Source organism: Carcharodon carcharias, chromosome 23 (genome assembly GCF_017639515.1).
Source record: "Carcharodon carcharias isolate sCarCar2 chromosome 23, sCarCar2.pri, whole genome shotgun sequence".
In the NCBI taxonomy this organism is placed as follows: Eukaryota; Metazoa; Chordata; class Chondrichthyes; order Lamniformes; family Lamnidae; genus Carcharodon; species Carcharodon carcharias.
In genome coordinates this window covers 13,457,540-13,477,575 of record NC_054489.1, presented here as the reverse complement: position 1 = coordinate 13,477,575, position 20,036 = coordinate 13,457,540, and the positions used below count along the sequence as shown (strand labels likewise).

General features: G+C 43.2%; 1 protein-coding gene across 13 annotated transcripts in view; it reads left to right on the top strand.

Annotated features, from left to right (window-relative positions):
• Window positions 1-20,036, top strand: part of raraa (retinoic acid receptor, alpha a) — a 533,901-nt gene that overhangs the window by 495,192 nt on the left and 18,673 nt on the right. For 12 of the 13 annotated variants that reach the window (XM_041173626.1, XM_041173629.1, XM_041173637.1 and 9 more), the window contains 2 exons: window positions 9,989-10,149; window positions 17,626-17,802. In XM_041173626.1, the coding sequence (XP_041029560.1) occupies window positions 9,989-10,149; window positions 17,626-17,802 (338 nt within the window). The remainder of the gene's footprint in view (window positions 1-9,988; window positions 10,150-17,625; window positions 17,803-20,036) is intronic. The other variant, XM_041173636.1, reaches the window with a different exon arrangement.

The following is a 20,036-nucleotide window of genomic DNA, read 5'->3' as shown; positions in this document are numbered from 1 at the left end:
TTGCTTTGTTATGAGTAAGCATGTTCATTTAAAACCACAAAAGGAAAGTCAACCTAACGTCTAAACAACAGAATAAGTGATGACGAAATGTTGAGACTTTTTCACTTTTACATTAACTCTATTTTCACTTCTTACTATTTCTGGACTGAAAGATCATAATGCTTATATAATTCTATTGGCCATCATTTTAATAGGACTGGAAAGGAGTCAACAGATAACTCCCACTCCGCCTACAGAACATGATAATGGTAGACAACATCTGTCACTTATATCCTGCAGAGTTATCAGCGCACCCATCCACCAAGAACTTATGCTCCATTCTTTGGCACCATCTTTTACGAGGACAATGAGCCTACTGCTGTTTCCATATTATGCCAGTTGAACAACGTAGATATTGTGCCTTGCTCATTCCAAGCTGGTTCAGCCGTGGCTCAGTGGGGAGCACTCTCTCCTGAGTCACAAGGTTTTGGGTTCATGTGCAATATCGAGGACTTGAGCACAAAAAAAATCAGTACTGAGGGAGTGCTGCACAGTTGAAGGTGCTATCTCTCAGATGAGACATTAAATCTTGGCCCCATCTGCCTCCATGGGGGGATGTAGAAAATTCCATATCACTATTTTGAAGAAGAGCAGGGGAGTTAACCCCAGTGTTCTGGCCATTATTTACTCCACAATCAACATAATGATAACAGGTTATCTGGTCATCATCGGTTTGCTGTTTGTGGGGGCTTGCTTTGTGCAAAATTGGTAACCACATTTCCTACATTACCATGGTGATCACACTTAAAAAGACTTCATTGGCTATAAAGTGCTTTGAGATGGCCGGTGGTTGTGAAAAGCGCTATATAAATAAAAGTCTTTTCTTTACTTCCGCAGGGAAAATACAGGATTGTATTCACTGGACCGTAAGAACTAGAGACATTTGGATTCAATTAGTGTGGACAATAATAACATGGAGCCTTTTGTTTTGTTGGGGGGGGGGGTGGGGGGTGGTGGAATATGATTCTAAATACAGTATAAATAGATTCTTCATGCACAAGCATAGGAGATACTGCAGTATGTAAAGGCACATTGTTTAGCATAGCCTCTGGATGGATTGGACCTTAGCTATGAACCCTATTGCTTCATGATTATTGACCTGGCATTACAGACCAGAACAGTTGTAACAAGAAATAAAGATGCTGCAGTATTTGACTACCAATTTACACAGCCCTGCATAGAGTCACTCCCTCGTTTATTTTCTTGTTCTAACCTGTTTTATTTTCAATGCAAGATAATTTTATTACCGCAGCTGATTTGAATGAAACTATAACTCTTAAAGAGATAGTCACTGTGGTTTCTGTGTCTTTAGTTAATTGCCTATGTAAGATTTCCTCTTTGCGATGCTGCCTGACATTGTTCCTGCTGCAGAGCTTTGTGGCCCCAAAAAACATAATTTTTTTTGTTCCATGGAAATGCTTAATTTATGCCCTTAACAAGCTGCCTCTGGTAAAAGTGCTTTGTGAAACTGAGTTTGCTGCTCAGATAGCAAAGGAAATACATAACTGAGCCACAGAGACGAGGAGAGCCCAGATTCAATTGTTAGCCTATTTTGAGTTAGCCTATCACTACCCAAACAGTAGTTGGGGATGCTGCAGTTCATATCAGCACCCTGGGCAAGGGAGGAGAGTTCCTGTTCCTGAATGCCATTCTGCAGTCCTATTTTAACTATGAGAGTTGAATGAGGTCAAGACTGGATTTGACTATAATACACTCCATGAATCAGTAGCCTTGCTCAAACTCATTTCATTCTTTGCTAACACATGAACATTTGGGCAAGGTACATGAAGACAGCACATTGTCACTAAAAAAAAATAGAAGAGCATCTCGGCAAGAGTGAGTCGGAGAGAAATTAGTGTAACGCCAAAAACTAGCATGAAATGGGCATTGTGCCTGGAAGATGTGGGCAGTGTTTCATTAAGTGGGCTTGCAATATGTTGAGCTAAGCTAGTTGAAAATAGCAAATGTTGCATCGCTTAAGTGAGGATATTTTGCCTAATTGAACAAACAGTAGTTTCAAATGCAACATACTTTAATAACCTGTCGACACTCTGATTAAATATGTGTCATTTTAGGCCTGTTATATGTTTTTTATTATTGCTTAATATTTGCAATTGCTGACATAAATATTTCTAATTTTAGGTATAATTGCTGATTGTTATTGCCTACTCCATTAAGCATTAGTGACCTTCCAGCTTTCACAGAATTATAATTTGGGTTTTGTTACATTTCAGCACTTGGGAGGCAATTGCCCACGAAAAATGTTTGTTTTCGCTGTTACCACTTGAGCTGGTGTGTTTCTTTCACCCAATTTTTGAATTTATTTCCTGAAAGGCAATGACTCTTGCTGGGGTACAGAACTCCCAACTGCCTTCCCCACATTGCTGAGCTTAGAGAGTGAGTTTTACAGCTATTTAGCCTTGGAGATTATTATAATTGAGTCTGGTCCTTACTGAACATTCATACGTGCACACTTTGCAGCAGGAGTCCCATATTGCAAGAAAAACTTTTCTACTCCCTACCTCCTAGGGGATGGCAAGACCAATAGTAGTAGCTCTATTGCTTTCACATTGTCTTTTTCAGCTCAACCATTAAAACCATTTATTGTGTTGCTTTTAAAATGTAATTAAATGTTGCCATGGTCTGAGTGTGTGATTGCAGCTTCCCTAGCACTTAAGTTCCTGATCTTGCACATCAAATCAGGGGACGATGGCATTTCCTTGTTATAGAAGAAGAAAAAATACAAACCAGATTGCCTTTGGTGCTCTTCTGCAGCTTCTGCTGTCTGGCTGAGTCGTGGTTTTGAGAGGTTACTGACTCAAAGAATGGCAAGAAATTAATGTCAACTCTGGTTGCACATATTCTTGAAGGTTTCATTGCATGACCTCCTGCCTCCAATTGCCCCACCTCACACTCCTGCTGTTGGTCACTCGACATGTCCATCTGCATGGTCCAGTACCATCTCGTGCCAGTCAGAAAGTGAATAGACTTTTCAATACCTGATTAGATGATTCATCAGTTTTAGTCAATAACCATTTTCCCCATGTCCAGTGTTTTATATCAAATATAAGCAGAAGTGTTTAAAGAAAATTTTAAAACTTTGTTTTTATTGCTCCCATGATTTTTTTTCTCCTGGTTTGGGGCAACCCTATATAAGTAAGCTAAAAGCAAAAATGGGATTTTAGAAAACTGACAAGACCTTTATGGACTGTTGGGGGCGACCATTGCTGCTGACCATCGTGCAGAAGGGCGGAACGGGACAGGATTAAGATCAGTAGGATCTCAGTGGTGAATGGCACCGACCATTAGAGATCCACTTGTTCCTGGATATCAAAAGCACTGTCAAATAAGTAACAGGAGGATTGCGATGTGGTTCAGAATCCTGCTTTTTATTATAAGAATGGCTTGTTATCCACCTGACACAATAGAGGCGTGACAAATAAATGCCACAACTCACTGCTGCCCATAAGTTTTCCTGTTTGGGAACCCTGGTTATAAAAATATCGAGTGAACTTGATTTTGTTCCAGAACAGTACTAACACAAGGAAATGGTTCTTAAAAAAAAAAATCTGCCTTTAATATTTTTCTGACTCTTCATTCTTTTGAAAGAAAGTGTGAATGGATATTTAGGGTCATAATGCCCAACCACATTGTTCCTCCTCCTTTTGTGCTTGTACCCTTTGGAAGCAGTGCTGGTGAATACTGCTAAGTTGTGCTACCAACTTTTGCACCCTAGATTCCTGTTCACGAGAATATAAGGCACGTATTCCTACATTTATGTGGCTAGCTATGTGAGTAGAAATTTGAATTCTGTAGCAAGATCCATTGTATAAGTTCATGATTATTATAGTTCTTAGTTATAATCAGTTCTGATAGTGTTTGAACTCACATGGCTCTTGAGGTATTGATTGAGAAACACTTTAATATCAGTGCTTGGACATTTGCGCATGTGTGGTCAAACACCTCAATGTCAGGGTACGTCCTGCGTTGCAGGCTGATATGTCTGTTGCACTTACACCCCAGTTAATTTACATATTCCAGGTGACCCTGCAATCAAAACCAAGCAATGCCACTCTGACAGGGTCATGCTGGGAAACCAAAAATCCATAGCGAAAGCATTCGAGCATCAATTCTGGCACCTGTTTGCTCATGATCTCCAATGCAGACCTTGAAAAAGTTTGCTGGTTTCTGCAAGTATACAGTTCCAATAAAGAAAGTGTCAGCAACACTAGGGACCAGCTTAGGTGTCCATCTAACCCAGGAGAACTCAGCAGAATGTGCTGTTTCTGATAACTGCCAGGGACACTCCACTTTCCCCCTGCCATGTCCCCAACCCAAAACTTTCTCCCAAGAAATTGTCTCTTGGTGGACCATTGGTTCCATTATGGGAAGGTAAAAGGAACTTGCACCTTTCACAAATAATCAAGGCCCAGGTCAAGTGCTAAGGCTAAACTCCCAAAATGGGTCCTGTGTCTGCCAATTGGCAGACTGCTATTCTTGTGTTCTCCGAATGTACTGGAGGGCTAATACGCTACTATCCCAAGAAATTCCTGTTCTGGGAATCTCCAGCATAAGCCATAATCATATGGTTTTGGTCTTGTTTGAGGTGGGTAAAGAAAATACAGTCCAAGGTGTCCAGTTTGCAGCTTATAAATTGTTGGCCAAATGCTGCACTGTGTTCTATAAAACTGAACTGGTGACAGCCTGCTCGTGATCATAAAAGAGGAAAGTGCAAACTGCGTCAGCACAAGATGTGCAGAGTTACTCAGTGTTATGATCAGGCAAGAAGGTTAGATGGCAGTGTAAGAGGATAGGCTGATAAAGATTTCACAGTCCATGGTCTTGATGCAGTGATTCAATGTTGCAGCCTAGCTTAGCTGTTGTTGTTTAGCTTACCTGTTCTATTGGATGTAGTCATATGGAGTAGGTTTCCACATTTTTAAAAGATTACTGTTTGTAGTCGGTTCATTCTCAGGTTGGTCACTTTGCAAATTGGGTACAGCACTTCCCGAAAAAGAGAGAGAGAGGGCACACGGCTCTGACAGCCTGTTTCAGTACAGCATTGTCCTTTTCACTTCACTTTTCTCTTGCTTGACAGAGGTTCTCTTGAAATGCCTTTGTGATTTTATATTCCAGGGGAGGCTTGATTAGTTCATGTCGGCTGCAGTTATTGTTTCAGAACAGTTAATTGAATTTTGATGTCTCATATCAAAGATATTTATGAAGTCTCAGTATGGTGTGAATTTTTTTTATTCATTCATGGAATGTGGGCATTGCTGTCTAGGCCAGCATTTATTGCCCATCCCTAATTGCCCTTGAGAAGGTGGTGGTGAGCTGCCTTCTTGAACCACTGCAGTCCATTTGGTGTAGGTAAACCCACAGTGCTGTTAGGGAGGGAGTTCCAGGATTTTGACTCAGGAACAGCGATATATTTCCAAATCAGGATGGTGAGTAACTTGGAAGGGAATTTCCAGGTGACATTGTTCCCATGTGTCTGCTGCCCTTGTCTGTCTAGATGGTAGTGGTTGTAAATTTGGAAGGTTCTATGTAAGCTATGGTGAGTTCTTGCAGTGCATTTTGTAGATGTTACACACAGCTGCCACTGTGCGTCAGTGGTGGAGGGAGTGAATGTTTGTGGTTGGGGTGCCAATCAAGTGGGCTGCTTTGTCCTGGATGGTGTCTAGCTTCTTGAGTGTTGATGGAGCTGCACTCATCCAGGCAAGTGGAGAATATTCCGTCACACTCCTGACTTGTGCCTTATAGATGGCCAACAGGTGAGTTACCACCACAGGATTCCTAGCCTCTGACCTGCTCTTGTAGCCACTGTATTTATATGGCTGGTTCACTTCAGTTGCTGGTCAATGGAAAACCCCAGGATGTTCATAGTGGGGGAATCAGTGATGGTAATGTCATTGAATGTTAAGGAGTGATGGTTAGATCCTCTCTTGTTGAAGATGGTCATTGCTGGCACTTGTGTGGTGCAGATGTTACTTGCCACTTGCCAGCCCAAGCCTGGATATTGTCCAGGTCTTGCTGCTTTTGGACATGGACTGCATCAGTATTTGAGAAGTTGTGCAATCATCAGCAAACAACCCCATTTCTGACCTTATGATGGAAGAAAGGCCATTGATGAAGCAGCTGAAGATGGTTGGGCCTCGGACACTACCCTGAAGAACTCCTGCAGTGATGCCCTGGAATTGAGATGATTGACCTCCAACAACTACAACCATCTTCCTTTGTGCTAGGTATGACTCCAACCAGCGGAAAGCTTTCCCCTAATTGCTATTTGTTCCAGTTTTGCTAGGACTCCTTGATGTCAAATGCACCCTTGATGTCAAGGGCAGTTGCATTCAACTCACCTCGGGAGTTCAGCTCTTTTGAACCAAGGCTGGAATGAGGTCAGGAGCTGAGTGACTCTGGTGGAACCCAAACTAAGCGTCAGTGAGCAGGTTATTGTTGCGTAAGTGCCTCTTGATAGCACTGTTGATGACCCTGTCCATCACTCTACTGATGATCAAGAGTAGATTGATGGGGCGGTAATTGTCTAGGTTGGATTTGCCCTACTTTTGTGTATAGGACATACCTGGGCAATTTCCCACATTGTCGAGTAGATGCCAGTGTTTTAGCTATACTGCAGCAGCATGGCTAGGGGTATGGCAAGTTCTGGGGCACAAGTCTTCAGTACTATTACCAGAATATTGTCAGGGCCCATAGCCTTTGCAGTATCCAGTGACGTCAGCTGCTTCTTGATATCACATGGAGTGAATCGAATTGACTGAAGTCTGCAATTTGTGATGCTGATGACTTCTGGAGGAGGCCGAGATGGATCACCTACTCGGCACTTCTGGCTGAAGATTGTTGAAAATATTTCAGCTTTGTCTTTGTGCTGGGCTCCTCCACCATTAAAGATGGAGCTATTTGTGGAGCTTCCTCCTCCAATGAGTTGCTTAATTTCCAGCATTCACGACTGAATGTGACAGGACTGCAGAGCGTAGATCTGATCAATTGGTTGTGAAATCACTTAGCTCTATCTAGCACTTTCTTATGCTGTTTGGCACGCAAGTAGTCCTGTGTTGTAGTTTCACCAGCTGACATCTCATTTTGAGGTATGCCTGGTGCTTCTCCTTGCTCCTCTCCTGCACTTTTCATTGAACCAAGGTTGATCCTCTGGCTTGTTGGTAATGATAGAGTGGGGGATATGCTGGGCCATGAGGTTATAGATTGTGATTGAGTACAATGCTGCTGCTCATGGCCCACAGAGCCTCATGGTTGCCCAGTATTGAGTTGCTAGACCTGTTTGAAGTCTATCTCTTTTAGCACTGTGGTAGTGCCACAAGACATGATGGACGGTATCCTCAGTGTGAAGATGGGATTTTGTCTCAACAATCACCATGTGGTGGTCATTCCTACTAATACTGTCATGGACAGATGCACCTGTGATAGGCAGGTTGGTGAGGATGAGGCCAAGTACATTTTTCCCACTTGTTGGTTCCCTCACCAGCTATGTCCTTTAGGACTCTGCCAGCTCAGTCTGTAAGTGGTGCTACTGAGCCTCTCTTAGGGATGGACATTGAAGTCCCCTACCCAGAGTACATTGCCACCCTCAGTGCTTCCTCCAAGTGATGTTCAACATGGAGGAGCACTGTTACATCAGCTGAGGGGGGAGTGTTACGTGGTAATCAGCAGGAGGTTTCCTTGCCCATGTTTGACCTGATGCCATGAGACTTCATGGTGTCCAGAGTCGATGTTGAGGACTCCCAGGGCAACTCCCTCCTGACCGTATGCCACTGTGCCGCCACCTCTGCTGGACACCAGCAAGACAGACCAGGGATGGTGATGGTGATAGTGGTGTCTGGGACATTATCTGTAAGGTATGATTCTGTGAGGATGACTGTCAGGCCGTTGCTTGACTCGTCTGTGATACAGGTCTCCCAATTTTGGCACCAGTCCCCAAAATGTTAGTAAGGAGGACTTTGCAAGGTTGACATGGCTGAGTTTGCTGTTGTTCATTTCCGGTGCCTAGGTTGATGCCGGGTGGTCAGTCCGGTTTCATTCTTTTTAGAATATCAGGAGATGGAGCCTTTCGTGCTCCCCAGGGAATTGATAAGTTCATTCCAACATTGTGGAATGTGAAATTGTGTTTTGTAGCAGCTCAGCCTGTCTGGGCTGTTTCTTCTTTTAAAAAAAAACACAATTGCCTGTATAAGTTTCCAGTTTACAATCCAGCCAGTGAAAAGAGTCAGAAATCATATCTTTTAAAAAGCACATCCTCTTGACATAGGGCATTGGTGACATTGAGCCTAGAGGTATGTTCATATTATGGGGTTGGGGTGCAGGCTTGTCCATGATCATGCTTATCCAAATGAATGGGGTAAGTTTATATTCCAGTCAGTGATTTGTGTACCCCTGATGGCATTCGGGTGATGCCTCCTTGATGTATATGCTGCTATCACTTAATTATCACTCCTTCTAAACTGCCAGATTGCAGAAACGACAATAACCTTACGTCTGGAATGTACTTATTTTCTTCCTGACCTTTTAGACAAGCTTAACAAAGCTAGATGCTCTTTTAAAGATTGGGACATTCGGCTAGCAAAATTCAGCTCCAGACAAGCCAGCTCTAAAATCTAAACATGCCCAGACTCAGTGACACTCTGTCTCTGAGGAGCAAAAAAAATGATATGGCAAAGAGGTTATTTGCTTAAGAGGAATTACCGTATTAGTACAAGATGATAGATCTCTCTGTAGAGTTATACCCTTGAAGATATAAGATCAGGCTGTGCTCGTTATCGGTCAATTTAATTTGATCTTTGCAATGATTGACGACATGGTGCAGCTGCAATTTTCTCTTCCTAAATTTTCCGCTCTCTCTCTTTTTTTCTTTCCCAACCCTGTTATTGAATTCACACAGCAGACATGAGTGATTATGTGCGCAGTCTAATAGTTTAGTAATGAGCTCATTCTTTTGTGAATCGTGCTGCACAGCTTTGGGTTCTGGCTGTCTTTTTTCAGTTACAATAATAATTAGGCGTTGGAGCCAGAGCACCAGGCTCACCACCCTACTTCATTGTAACCCCTCAATTGTGGACCTCTCAGTGACCAGACTTGTGAATTAATTGTGATCTTACTTGAGTATTATGCTCTCAGTGGCATCCAAGTGGTACCCCTGTCACCAAGGGCATACTTCAGTACAAGGAATGTGACCTCTGTGCCTTCCTCAGCACTCTCAGTCCAAAATTATATGGGTCCCAAGGCAGCGAAACACAAGACCCTACACACAGCTTGAGCCTCCGACAAACCTAATGGCAAACTCCCAAAAATGGGCTTAAGGTATTCATAGTTCATGGGCGGTGCCATTACTTTATAATAGCAAATAAGTCAAGTTCTGCTTTTACAACTTGGGACACCCTCTGGTGCTTTTGGATTTAAATGAAATGATCCTGTCCATTTTCTTGTGTCTTTCGCCGTGGGCCTCCAATCGAATGTTATTCTCCCAGCACTGCCATGAGAAGCTTTGCAGCCATTAAACAAATATGTTTGTTTGTGATCTGGATTTTGCATCAAAATCTCTTCTCCTGTCCTGGAATTCCTGTTGGAATTGTCACTCTATTACTAATATATCTTCCTTCAATTTTGTTGTTTTTCCTTCTGAAAATCCCTCGTGTGGCACTCCATTGTCTAACTTAAGAGGTGGAGTCCATGCCCTAATCCTAGGGCATCATGTCACTGCTCTATCACTAGCTGGTATTGGTGGGGGGGTGGGGTGGTTGGGGGGAGATGACGGGAGGATGGGGTTGCAAGTTCAGGAGCTACATTCTAGAGCTAAATTAATTGGGAGAGTCTGACAAAAGCGTAACCAACATTGTTAACACACCACCAAGAACTAAAAATCCTGAATGAGAAATCCTGGCTCCTTAACCAACAACTTTCTTTTTCTGCCACTTCCCAGCTGTGCGAAATGACAGGAACAAGAAGAAGAAGGACACCCCCAAGCAGGAGTGTTCAGAAAGCTACACAATCACACCCGAGACTGAGGATCTAATAGAGAAAGTACGCAAAGCCCATCAGGAAACCTTCCCAGCTCTGTGTCAGCTTGGCAAATACACTACTGTAAGTATCAGTGATAAACATGCTGCACTAACTAACTACTCTAAATACCAGTGCTAAATACACTTTAGATTCTGCACTAATACATCACTGTAAGGACAGGGATTAATAACCCTAGTTTAGACAGTGTCACATGTATTACTGTTAGTGCCATTGTTTAAACATACTGACTAGATCCAGTGGCAAATACACTGCAGCAAATATTATGCTATATTATGTTACTGTAAGTATCACAAGTGTTGAATTGAAGACAAACATTAGTATCATGGGGTGCATTTAAACTCAAGTGCATCAGTTGAAACCATTTCACTGTTTTCATGACCAGTGAAACACAATGTGAGACAGGAAATCCCGGCAGATTATATACACGATTCACTCATTGTCAGTGCTCACACAAGAACTTTGGTTGAGGCACGAGAGACTGACTGGCATCCATGGACCTGTAATCTAGCATGGTATTAATGCCTTGAAAGAAAGGGGGCTAATTGGCAGAAGGAGGGGGGTAAGGAGCAGATCCATGTCTAGGAATGTCACACGTTAGGATCCCTATTCACAGCTAGTACATCAGGTAGAGGAAAGAATTAGTGGAAGAAGAATCTGTGAAACTGCTGGATACCCACCTTGTAGCCTAGTACAGAATTCTTAGTGGTTAAGAAAAAGGTCATTAAGTAAGGGCCATGGGCATTGAATAAATACCCAACCATTAGTTCCCAATTTATGTATACAGTATAGCTACATCTAATGCATTTAGACTAGTCCTACAAAGACTAGAGGTGGGTTAAAGTCAAAATCTGGGGCTTTATTTATGAGCCAATATGGGCACAAGTAAGACACTCATTTGTGCAAATACAAGTTCCAGAACAAGGAGGCAGGATCACAGTGAAGACCACCATTCATCTCCAGCCCATTCATTATTCCATGCAGACACGAAAAATGACCTTGTAATCTAGCTGGGGCAATAGATATTTGAAGGTATTGAATGATAATAGATAGCTGACAGAAATAACTTGTCAGTGGCATTTACTTTAAATATATACTACAGGCAGGATCCCTTCCATTAGCTTACTTCAGTTAACATTCAAATCTGCCAAGAATTAAATCCTTTCAACATTCTTCAAAAGTACAATGAGTTCAACTTTCACACAGTCCACTAAGATTCCTGTATTTGTGATGCAAACAATACATTTGTTGGAACACAAGATCTGAGATCTCCAGAAGTGCCAATCCAAATAGAGCATTGATACTCTGTGCTCCCTGCCATGGGATATGCCTCCCCTTCACAGGAAATTTCTTTACAGTGCTAAGATTCTGATCTGTGACTAACTGAGGATACCAACCAATGTTTAACCGTCATGGGATAACACGATGAGTCTGAATATACTGTCTGTCCTCTTAGAAATCACCACCCGAAAATTATGCCATGGGGTAACAACATTCAAACACTTGATCTATAATTGGTCTCACCGCTATGTTAACGCATTTCACATAAAGTTAAATTAAATGGGTTAACATCTTCACTAAATAGAGGGAAAAATTTCAGACAAGTGTGTTAATTATTCATACATTAAAAGTCTACCTGTAGTGTACTCTCAAGTCATATTTCTGCACAATTCTAATAGGGAAATGAGAAAGTTGAATTTAATTTTAACACTGGCAATTATTGCAGCATTTATTAAATTGATAATTGTTAAAAGCATTTTGATGCAAGCTTAGTAGAATTTTTTTTTAAATGCTGCCCTAATTTGACTTTATTCACTGAGTAGTTGAGCCATAAGGACCTGGAAGGTTCCTGGTTCGATCACTGGCTTCTGCTGAGGTAGCTTATCTGAGATAGGGTAGTGGTAAAGGTGCTGGAATTGGACAACAGCAGCCTGAATTAGAGAGGAGAAAGATGAGAAAATGTTCCTGCTTCTCGTCACCATGAACTGAGTCCTGCTGGACAAGAATCCCAGCAGTTAAATGACATGCCAGAACTCACTGTGAAGATTCACTTGTGAGTAGGAACATAGCTGAGATACTGGAAGGTAATTAATACCATACTCCAGTGAGAAGCAAATGTCATTAGTAAAGGGCATTGGATAGTATGTGCCTTTCCCTAGAACTCATGTCTGATGTTGGAATATATATGTAAATATAAGTTTTGGGGGAGATGGAGTGGTGGTAATGTCACCGGGCTAGTAATCCGGATGTCCAGGCTAATCCTCTGGGGACCCAGGTTCGAAACCCACCACGGCAGCTGGTGGAATTTAACTTCAGTTAATAACTCTGGAGTTAAAAAGCTAGTCTTGGTAATAGTGACCAGGAAATGATTGTCGTAAGAACCCATCTGGTTCTCTAATATCCTTTAGGAAAGGAAATCTGCCATCCTTAATCTGGTCAGGCCTACATGTGACCCCAGACCCACAGCAATGTGGTTGACTCTTGAATGCCCTTGGAAATGGCCAAACAAGCCACTCAGTTGTAGGAAACTGCTACGAAGACTACAGCAAGGAATGAAACCAGCATTGGGATTAACTGGCATTGACCTCGGCACCAGGAGCAACAACGGCACACTCAGCCCTGTCAACCCTGTAAAGCCCTCCTTATTAACATCTGGGTGTTTGTGCCAAAATTGTGAGAGGCACCCCACAGAGTAGCCAAGCAACAGCCAAACATAGTCATACATGGGATCATACCTTACAAACAATGTCCCAGACACCACCATTACCACCTCTAGGTATGTCCTGTGTCATCGACAGCAGAGACCCACCAGTGGTGGTGGCACAGTGGTATATATTCTGAACATAGACTCTGGAACCCATGGCATCAGGTCAGACGTGGGCAAGGAAACTTCCTGCTGGTTACTGCCTACCCCCCACCCCAAGATCCCCGCCTCCCCACCTCAGCTGGTGAATCAGTACTCCTCTATGTTGAACACCACTTGGAGGAAGTACTGAGGGTGGCTCAGGCACAGAATGTACTCTGGGTGGGGGACTTCAATGTCCATCACTAAGAGAGGCTTGGTAGCATCACTATCAACCAAGCTGGCCAAGACCTAAAGGACATAGCGCTGAAGACTTGTGCTCCATAACTAGCTGCACCCTTAACCAAGCTGTTCCACCACAGCTACAGCAATGGCAATGTGGAAAATTGTCCAGGTATGTCCTGTCCACAAAAAGCAGGACAAATCCGATCCGGACAATTACCACCCCATCAGTCTACTCTCAATCATCAAAAAAGTGATGGAAGTTGTCATTGACAGTACTATGAAGCAACATTTACACAGCAATAACCTGCTCACTGACGCTCAGTTTAGATTCCGCCAGGGTCACTGAGCTCCTAACTTCATTACGCCTTGGTCCAAACATGGAATAAAGAGCTTAATTCAAGAGGTGAGGTGAGAGTGGCTGCCTGTGACATCAAGGCTGCATTTGACCCAGTGTGGCATTAAGGAGCCCTAGCAAAACTGAAGTCGATTGGAATCAGGGGAAATTCTTCATGGCTTGAAGTGAAACCTAGTACAAAGGAAGATGGTTGTGGTTGTTCAAGGCCAGTCATCTGAGTTCTAGAATATCACTGCAACAGTTCCTCCGGTAGTGCCCTAGGTTCAACCATCTTCAGCTGCTTCAACAAAGACCTCCCTTCCATCATAAGGTCAGAATTGGAGATGTTTGCTGATGATTGCACAATGTTTAGCATCATTCGTGACTCCTCAGATGCTGAAGCAGTACATGCCCATATGCAGCAAGACCTGGGCAACATTCAGGCTTGGACTGATAAGTGGCAATAACATTCGCACCACACAATTGCTAGACATTGACCATCTCCAACAAGAGAGAATTCAACCATTTCCCCTTGATTTTCATTGGCATCACCATCGCTGAATCACCCATAACCAACGCTGAATCCCCCACTATCAACATCATGGGGGCTGCCATTGACCAGAAACTGAACTGGAGTAGCAATATAAATACTGTGGCCATAAGAGCAGGTCAGAGGCTGGGAAATCTTTGGAGAGTAACTCACCTCCTGACTCCTAAAGCGTGTCCACCATCTTCAAGGCACAAGTCAGGAGTGTGATGGAATACTCTTCACTTGCCTGGTTGATTGCAGCTCCAACAGCACTCAAGAAGCTCTACACCATCCAGAACAAAGCAGCCCACTTGATTGTCAACCCTTCCACAAACATTCACTCCCTGCACCACCAACACACAGTGGCAGCAGTGTGTACCATCTACAAGATGCATTGCAGCAGCTCACCAAGGCTACTTTGACAGCACCTTCCAAATCCACAACCACTACCACTTAAAACGGCAGCAGATGCATGAAACCTCCATCACCTGCAAGTTCCCCTCCAAGCCACACACCATACTGACTCGGAAATATATCACCGTTCCTTCACTGTCATTGAGTCAAAATCCTGGAACTTCCTCCCTAACAGCACTGTGGGTGTACCCACGCCACATGGACTGCAGCAGTTCACAAAAGCAGCTCACCACCACCTTATCAAGGACAATCGGGAGTGGCAATAAAAATGCTGGCCCAGCCAGTGACGCCCACATGCCATAAAAGAATTTTTTAAAATCATTGGAATCTGAAAGTTTTTTGAGAGATGAACTTCAAAAACAACAACAGCAAGTTATATTTATGTAGTTCCTTTAACGTAATAAAATGTCCCTTGATGCTTCACAGGAGCCTTATAAAACAAAGTATGGCACAGGGCGACATAAGGAAACATTAGGTAAAATGATGAAAAGCTTGGACAAAGAGATAGATTTTAAGGAGCGTCCTGAAGGAGAAGAGTGAGCTAGAGAGGCAGTGGAGGTGTAGGGCAGGCATTCCAGAGCTGTGGCAACTGAAGGTGCAGCCACCAGTGGTGGAGTGATTAAAATTGGGATGCACAAGAAGCCAGAAGTAGAGGACTGCAGATACCTCTGCTGGAAAATGTTCATGTGAGTGAGAGAGCAGGATCAGGCTTGGGCCTGTGATTCCCTGCATGCTCAAATAATCTGCCGCTCGCTGTCTCAGCTGAAAAGTGAAGAATGGCCAAATGGGTGCTGGGGCTGTGAAACCTAATCCTGGAAAAAGAGTCATTACCTTCGAGAGAGAGAAGGAATTGGAAGGGAAGAAACAGTTGTCCAGTAAACTGTTCTAATAGTGTTCACGGATGAGTTTGTAGCCAGCCTGTCTCGGCCTTGTGAATAAAAGAGGAAGGAAGGTCAGAAATTAGATGCTAGGTCTCTGTAAACACCTATGCTATGTTCTATGGTAGGTTAGTTCAAAATAATCTTGTGTGCCTCGACCGTGATAATTACCTCATACTTTGCCAGCAGCTGCTCCCATTTATTTCATTTCTTAATCCTTTGTGTCAAGCGAGTGAATGTTACATTCTTTCCTGTTGCAATCTCCTGCTTGTGCCACTCCCCTGCCCTGGACTGTCATCCCAAGATGACAGTTGTGAAGGTCAGTGTCTTATGCATGGAAGAAACGCTGCTGCATTAAGCACTTTATTTTCTTGCTTGCTCGCAGTTACTGCCAAACCAAGCAGAAACGAGCATTCCATTAAAACTGATCCTTAAATGATGTGGCATCCATTAAGGTTGTTCTGTCCTTGATCACATGTACAAGTGCAGAAGTGACAGCAAAGAGTTTTAAGAGGAAGAGAAAGTAACTGCTGCAATCTTTCACCTGTTGAAAGAACGGACGTCGTTGCCATCATTGTCGCTACCACTGTGACTATTTGTTCATTTGCTTGTTAGGAAAGACATGATTTGGTGTTAACTCCACTTATTTAATAGCGCTGTGCAAGCCTCCAGGTATTGTTATCTAAAAGAAATTCCAGTTTTCTGTCCATCATTACCTAAATGCCTGACTCTTGAAGCATCTCATTTCTTGGGCGCCTGCAACCCTTGCTCCTTCTCCTCAGTCAAGTGGCCTCCTTCTGTGCCATAATGCTCCGTGACCCTGTGACTCAGTCTTTGTACAGAAACCTAAACAATAATTTGGAGGTTATCACAGCTGAACTTGAAGCCCTCTTCACTCAACAGGCACTTGTGGATACCTTTAGCAAGGAGTCAGTAGATAACAATCAGCAGCAGGAAGCCGGGATGATGTGTTCACCCCCCCCCCCCCCATTCCAGGGATTTTGTAACCCAATTCATTTCTACCCAGTTGAAATCATCTGACTCAGTAATAATTGAGGATGAGGATAGAAGCTGGAGCTCCCTAATCTATTTGGCTCAGTCTTATACGTGGTACACACAGTCATAGGAAAGACGTTTGAGTAGCTTCATAGAATGCAGCCATGTAGAGTGGATGTATTGCAAACAAACAACATAACTTGAGCTCAGAGCCATGCATGATACTTAGGTATGTGATTCCCCATTCACCTTTGATCTAAAAACTAATCACATTATTTTCTAAAACTATGGGCAACTACAATCAAATGAGAATTTTGAAGCAAATTAGTTATGTAGATCATCGAGTACCTTTTACAATCGTGAGTGTGTCATGCATTTTGGAAATACAAGTGGGAAGGGCAGCAGGCCCGACATGATCATTCAGCCAGTCTAATAGCAAGAATATTATGAAACATCTGTTGATGTCCATGCCATAATTTACGCTAAGAGTTTCCATCAGGGGAAGTATGTGCTAGGAGCAATAGTTTTGTAAAATTGCAACTTATTTGTGATTAAGATGGGGCCGTGTGTCATTTTGGTCTCCTTTATATTGTTAATTCATAGAAAAATTGATGCTGCTAGCATTTCAGCTCACTTAATGTTTTTAACTTTCATTTAAAACAAATGCATCCAAAAATGATTGTTAAAACTGGTGCTTTGGAAAGGTTATGTCATAACCCAAAGAAACGGTCACTTTCACTGGCCAATCTCTTTTTTTCAAAACAGAGTGCCTGTTTTTCCCTGTAATAATCTATCAAAGAAGTTACAGTGTGCATTGCTGAATGTTTTAAAACCAGCCACTCCCCCCAATTTCAATGGTTGGCGCTTGGTTTCATAAGAAAATAACCATTTCTTTGTTTCCTGTGACAAAGGAACTTGGGCTGTTTGATCGTGTATTCATTTTCTCATTCTTTGTTGGTTATTTTGAAGGGACAAGAGTGGGGAATGCCACTCACAAATTAATGTCACCCACACCAGGAACATGTATGGACCAATCCTGCAATAGCATTGTCTGGTCTGCAATAAACGAGGAAGAGTAATAACACAAACTGAGGGGCTGGAAATGGATGCAACTCTTAATAATGTGTAAATAAATTTCAGTATCTGGTTTCATGTTTGTACAGCTTTTTGTCAGAGGGAAACGGATGCGACAGTAACTACAATATTTGCATTGCAGGAAAAAGAAACATGCTTATGTTTCATGTGAATATTTAATAAGTTATTGCTGTGGATGAAGAAACAAAACCGAATATATTTTGGAAATGATCATCTTGGAGTATTCCACTTTTCCTCTTCTAATGTCACTCAGTTTCCTTTGCAGAACAACAGTGCTGAGCAGCGGGTAACGTTAGACATTGATCTCTGGGACAAGTTCAGCGAACTCTCGACTAAATGCATCATCAAGACTGTTGAGTTTGCCAAACACCTGCCTGGATTTACCACTCTAACCATCGCTGATCAAATTACCCTCCTCAAAGCTGCCTGCCTAGATATCTTGGTGAGTACAATATCTCTGTTTTATCACTTAGTTCCTACAAATTCCTTTTCTGTTCTCCTCTCCAGAAGGTACTGTTTCATTGCTCCAAGGGCACAGCCCATCTGGTCCTTCATAGATTTGGCAGATCTTCATTTATGACCTGTGCCAGTTTGTGTCGGCAGATGTTTGACTACAATGAGACAGAGCTGTTAAGCAGAGCCCTTTTCTTATATGATTGCTGGATAGTAAACTGGAGCAGGAACACTCGCTGATTTTTTTTTTCCCCCTCCCTAGCCCAGGGAGACTGAATCATGCCATAGTACCCCAGCTTCTGCGCTGGCTAAGATCAGCTCAATATGGATTAGGGGTTGAACCTGGGAACTCGTGGTGTGTATAATTTGATTCTGTACTGCCTTCACCAACTGAATCATTAGGGATTCACCAGACCCTTTCTTTAGTGCTTATCCAGGTGAGAGATAGCACGATGGTAATGTTTCCAATAGATGTTAAACTCTAGCAGAGAAGGGTCAACTCTGTTAGTGGACCAAACACAAGGTGTTCTTTCTTTGCATTTAGATTTTATACAATTAGCATCAAAGTAAGCAACAGCAACACTGAAAAGTTCTGCTAACCTACACCTTTAACAGATGGCTGGCACTGGACCATATCAACAGAACTGAGAGGCTCTCAACCTTTAGTACTTGCAACAGTCTGGCACCACAAAGCCAAGCCAATTGGCTTCTGGCATCTTTCTGTGCCTTCTTTGAATTGAGTTACCACCGAAAGCCAGGAGACACCCCATCGATGGCTATTAATAAACCCGACATTTTGTGCCTGCGGGATAGTTTGTTTAAATGTACATTGAGTTTATTTTTAGCTGATCTCAGTCTGGGTGGTGCTATCAGTGGTACATTTCATTACTGGATTCGAGAGAAATCAGTTAAGGGTCCTTATTGGATTCCAACCGCCCCTTCTCCAAAGCGCATGTGGATATTAGGTGATTAGTTTTGGCTACAATGCCCATCGTGGTTAAAGAAAAAGTTGCAACACCCATCATCTTGTCTCATACCTGAAGAATGGTGACTTGGACAAAAAGAGCAATGGGCACCTGTGAAGCCCTATCCCAATAAGGAGTCAGTGGGCTGTAACTTGCAACTAGCATCAGAAAGTGCTGGCCCACAGAAATTAGAAGAAATAAATACCTACTTACCTGGTCTTGAAAATTATGTTGACAATTCGGTTTGCCGGAGCTGCTTAGGGCCTTCATCAAAAGACTCTTCAAAGGCCACAGCAAAGTATAGCTCAAGGAAGCCACGCCCCCTTTTTTAACAGCACTTACTGCCAAAAAGCAGGTACGTTTAAAGGGCCAGGGAAATTGACAGGCCAGGGGAAGGTAAGTGTCTAAGGTAAGCGGATAGGATTTGTGGGGTGGGGTTGTCTGGGAGTGCTACGGGGCTGGGAAGCAGGGTGGGTGGGTCAGACATCCAGGAAGGCGGAGAGTGGTTGGTTGGAGGTCCAATGGGGAGGGTTGGGGTTCGGTTGGAGGTCTGTGATTGGGGTGGGGGGGGGAGGGCGATGCTAGGTCCTGGGTTGTGGGGGAGATCAGAGATCCAGGGGTGGGTTTGTGGGTGGTGGCAGGGTCTGAGGTCCTTAGGGGGTCATGGGGTGGGAGGGTGTCCGAGGTCCTGGGGTTGGGGACAGGCTGGTGGTCGTGGAGTGGGGTGGGCTCAAGGCCAGGGAGAGTCCAGTGGAGTTGGTCTGGAGCTTTACAATAGTTACTCAGAAGTTAGAAGAGGTTTTAATTCTTTTAACTTTTGCTGAGTAACTATTGGTATAACCCTGGCGGAGCCATCCAAAGTTTGTGATTTAAATGGCATTTTTGGATGGGTCCCAGCCCAATTATCCAGAGGACGTCGGGGCTTCTGGGTGGTTGCTGTGCAAATCCTTACTGAGTACTCTCCAGAGGGCTTCCCCAGCGCATCTTTCGCATACCCCACCCAATCCAACGCTGGGGAGCTCGGAAGTTACAGCCCAATATCTTTGTTAGCACTAAAACGGTGATCCATGCACATCAATATATCCTAAGAGACACTTATACTGCAGGCCATTGTGTTGTAACAATCTAGGCCATTTGGTATTCGTGTTGAGTATCTGAACTCCATATTTGTATCAATCGTGGTACTGAAGAGTTGGGGCCGGACTTTGGCTACTGAGGCAGGTAGCTCAAGTTGGGAAATTTCCTGACTTGCCGGACC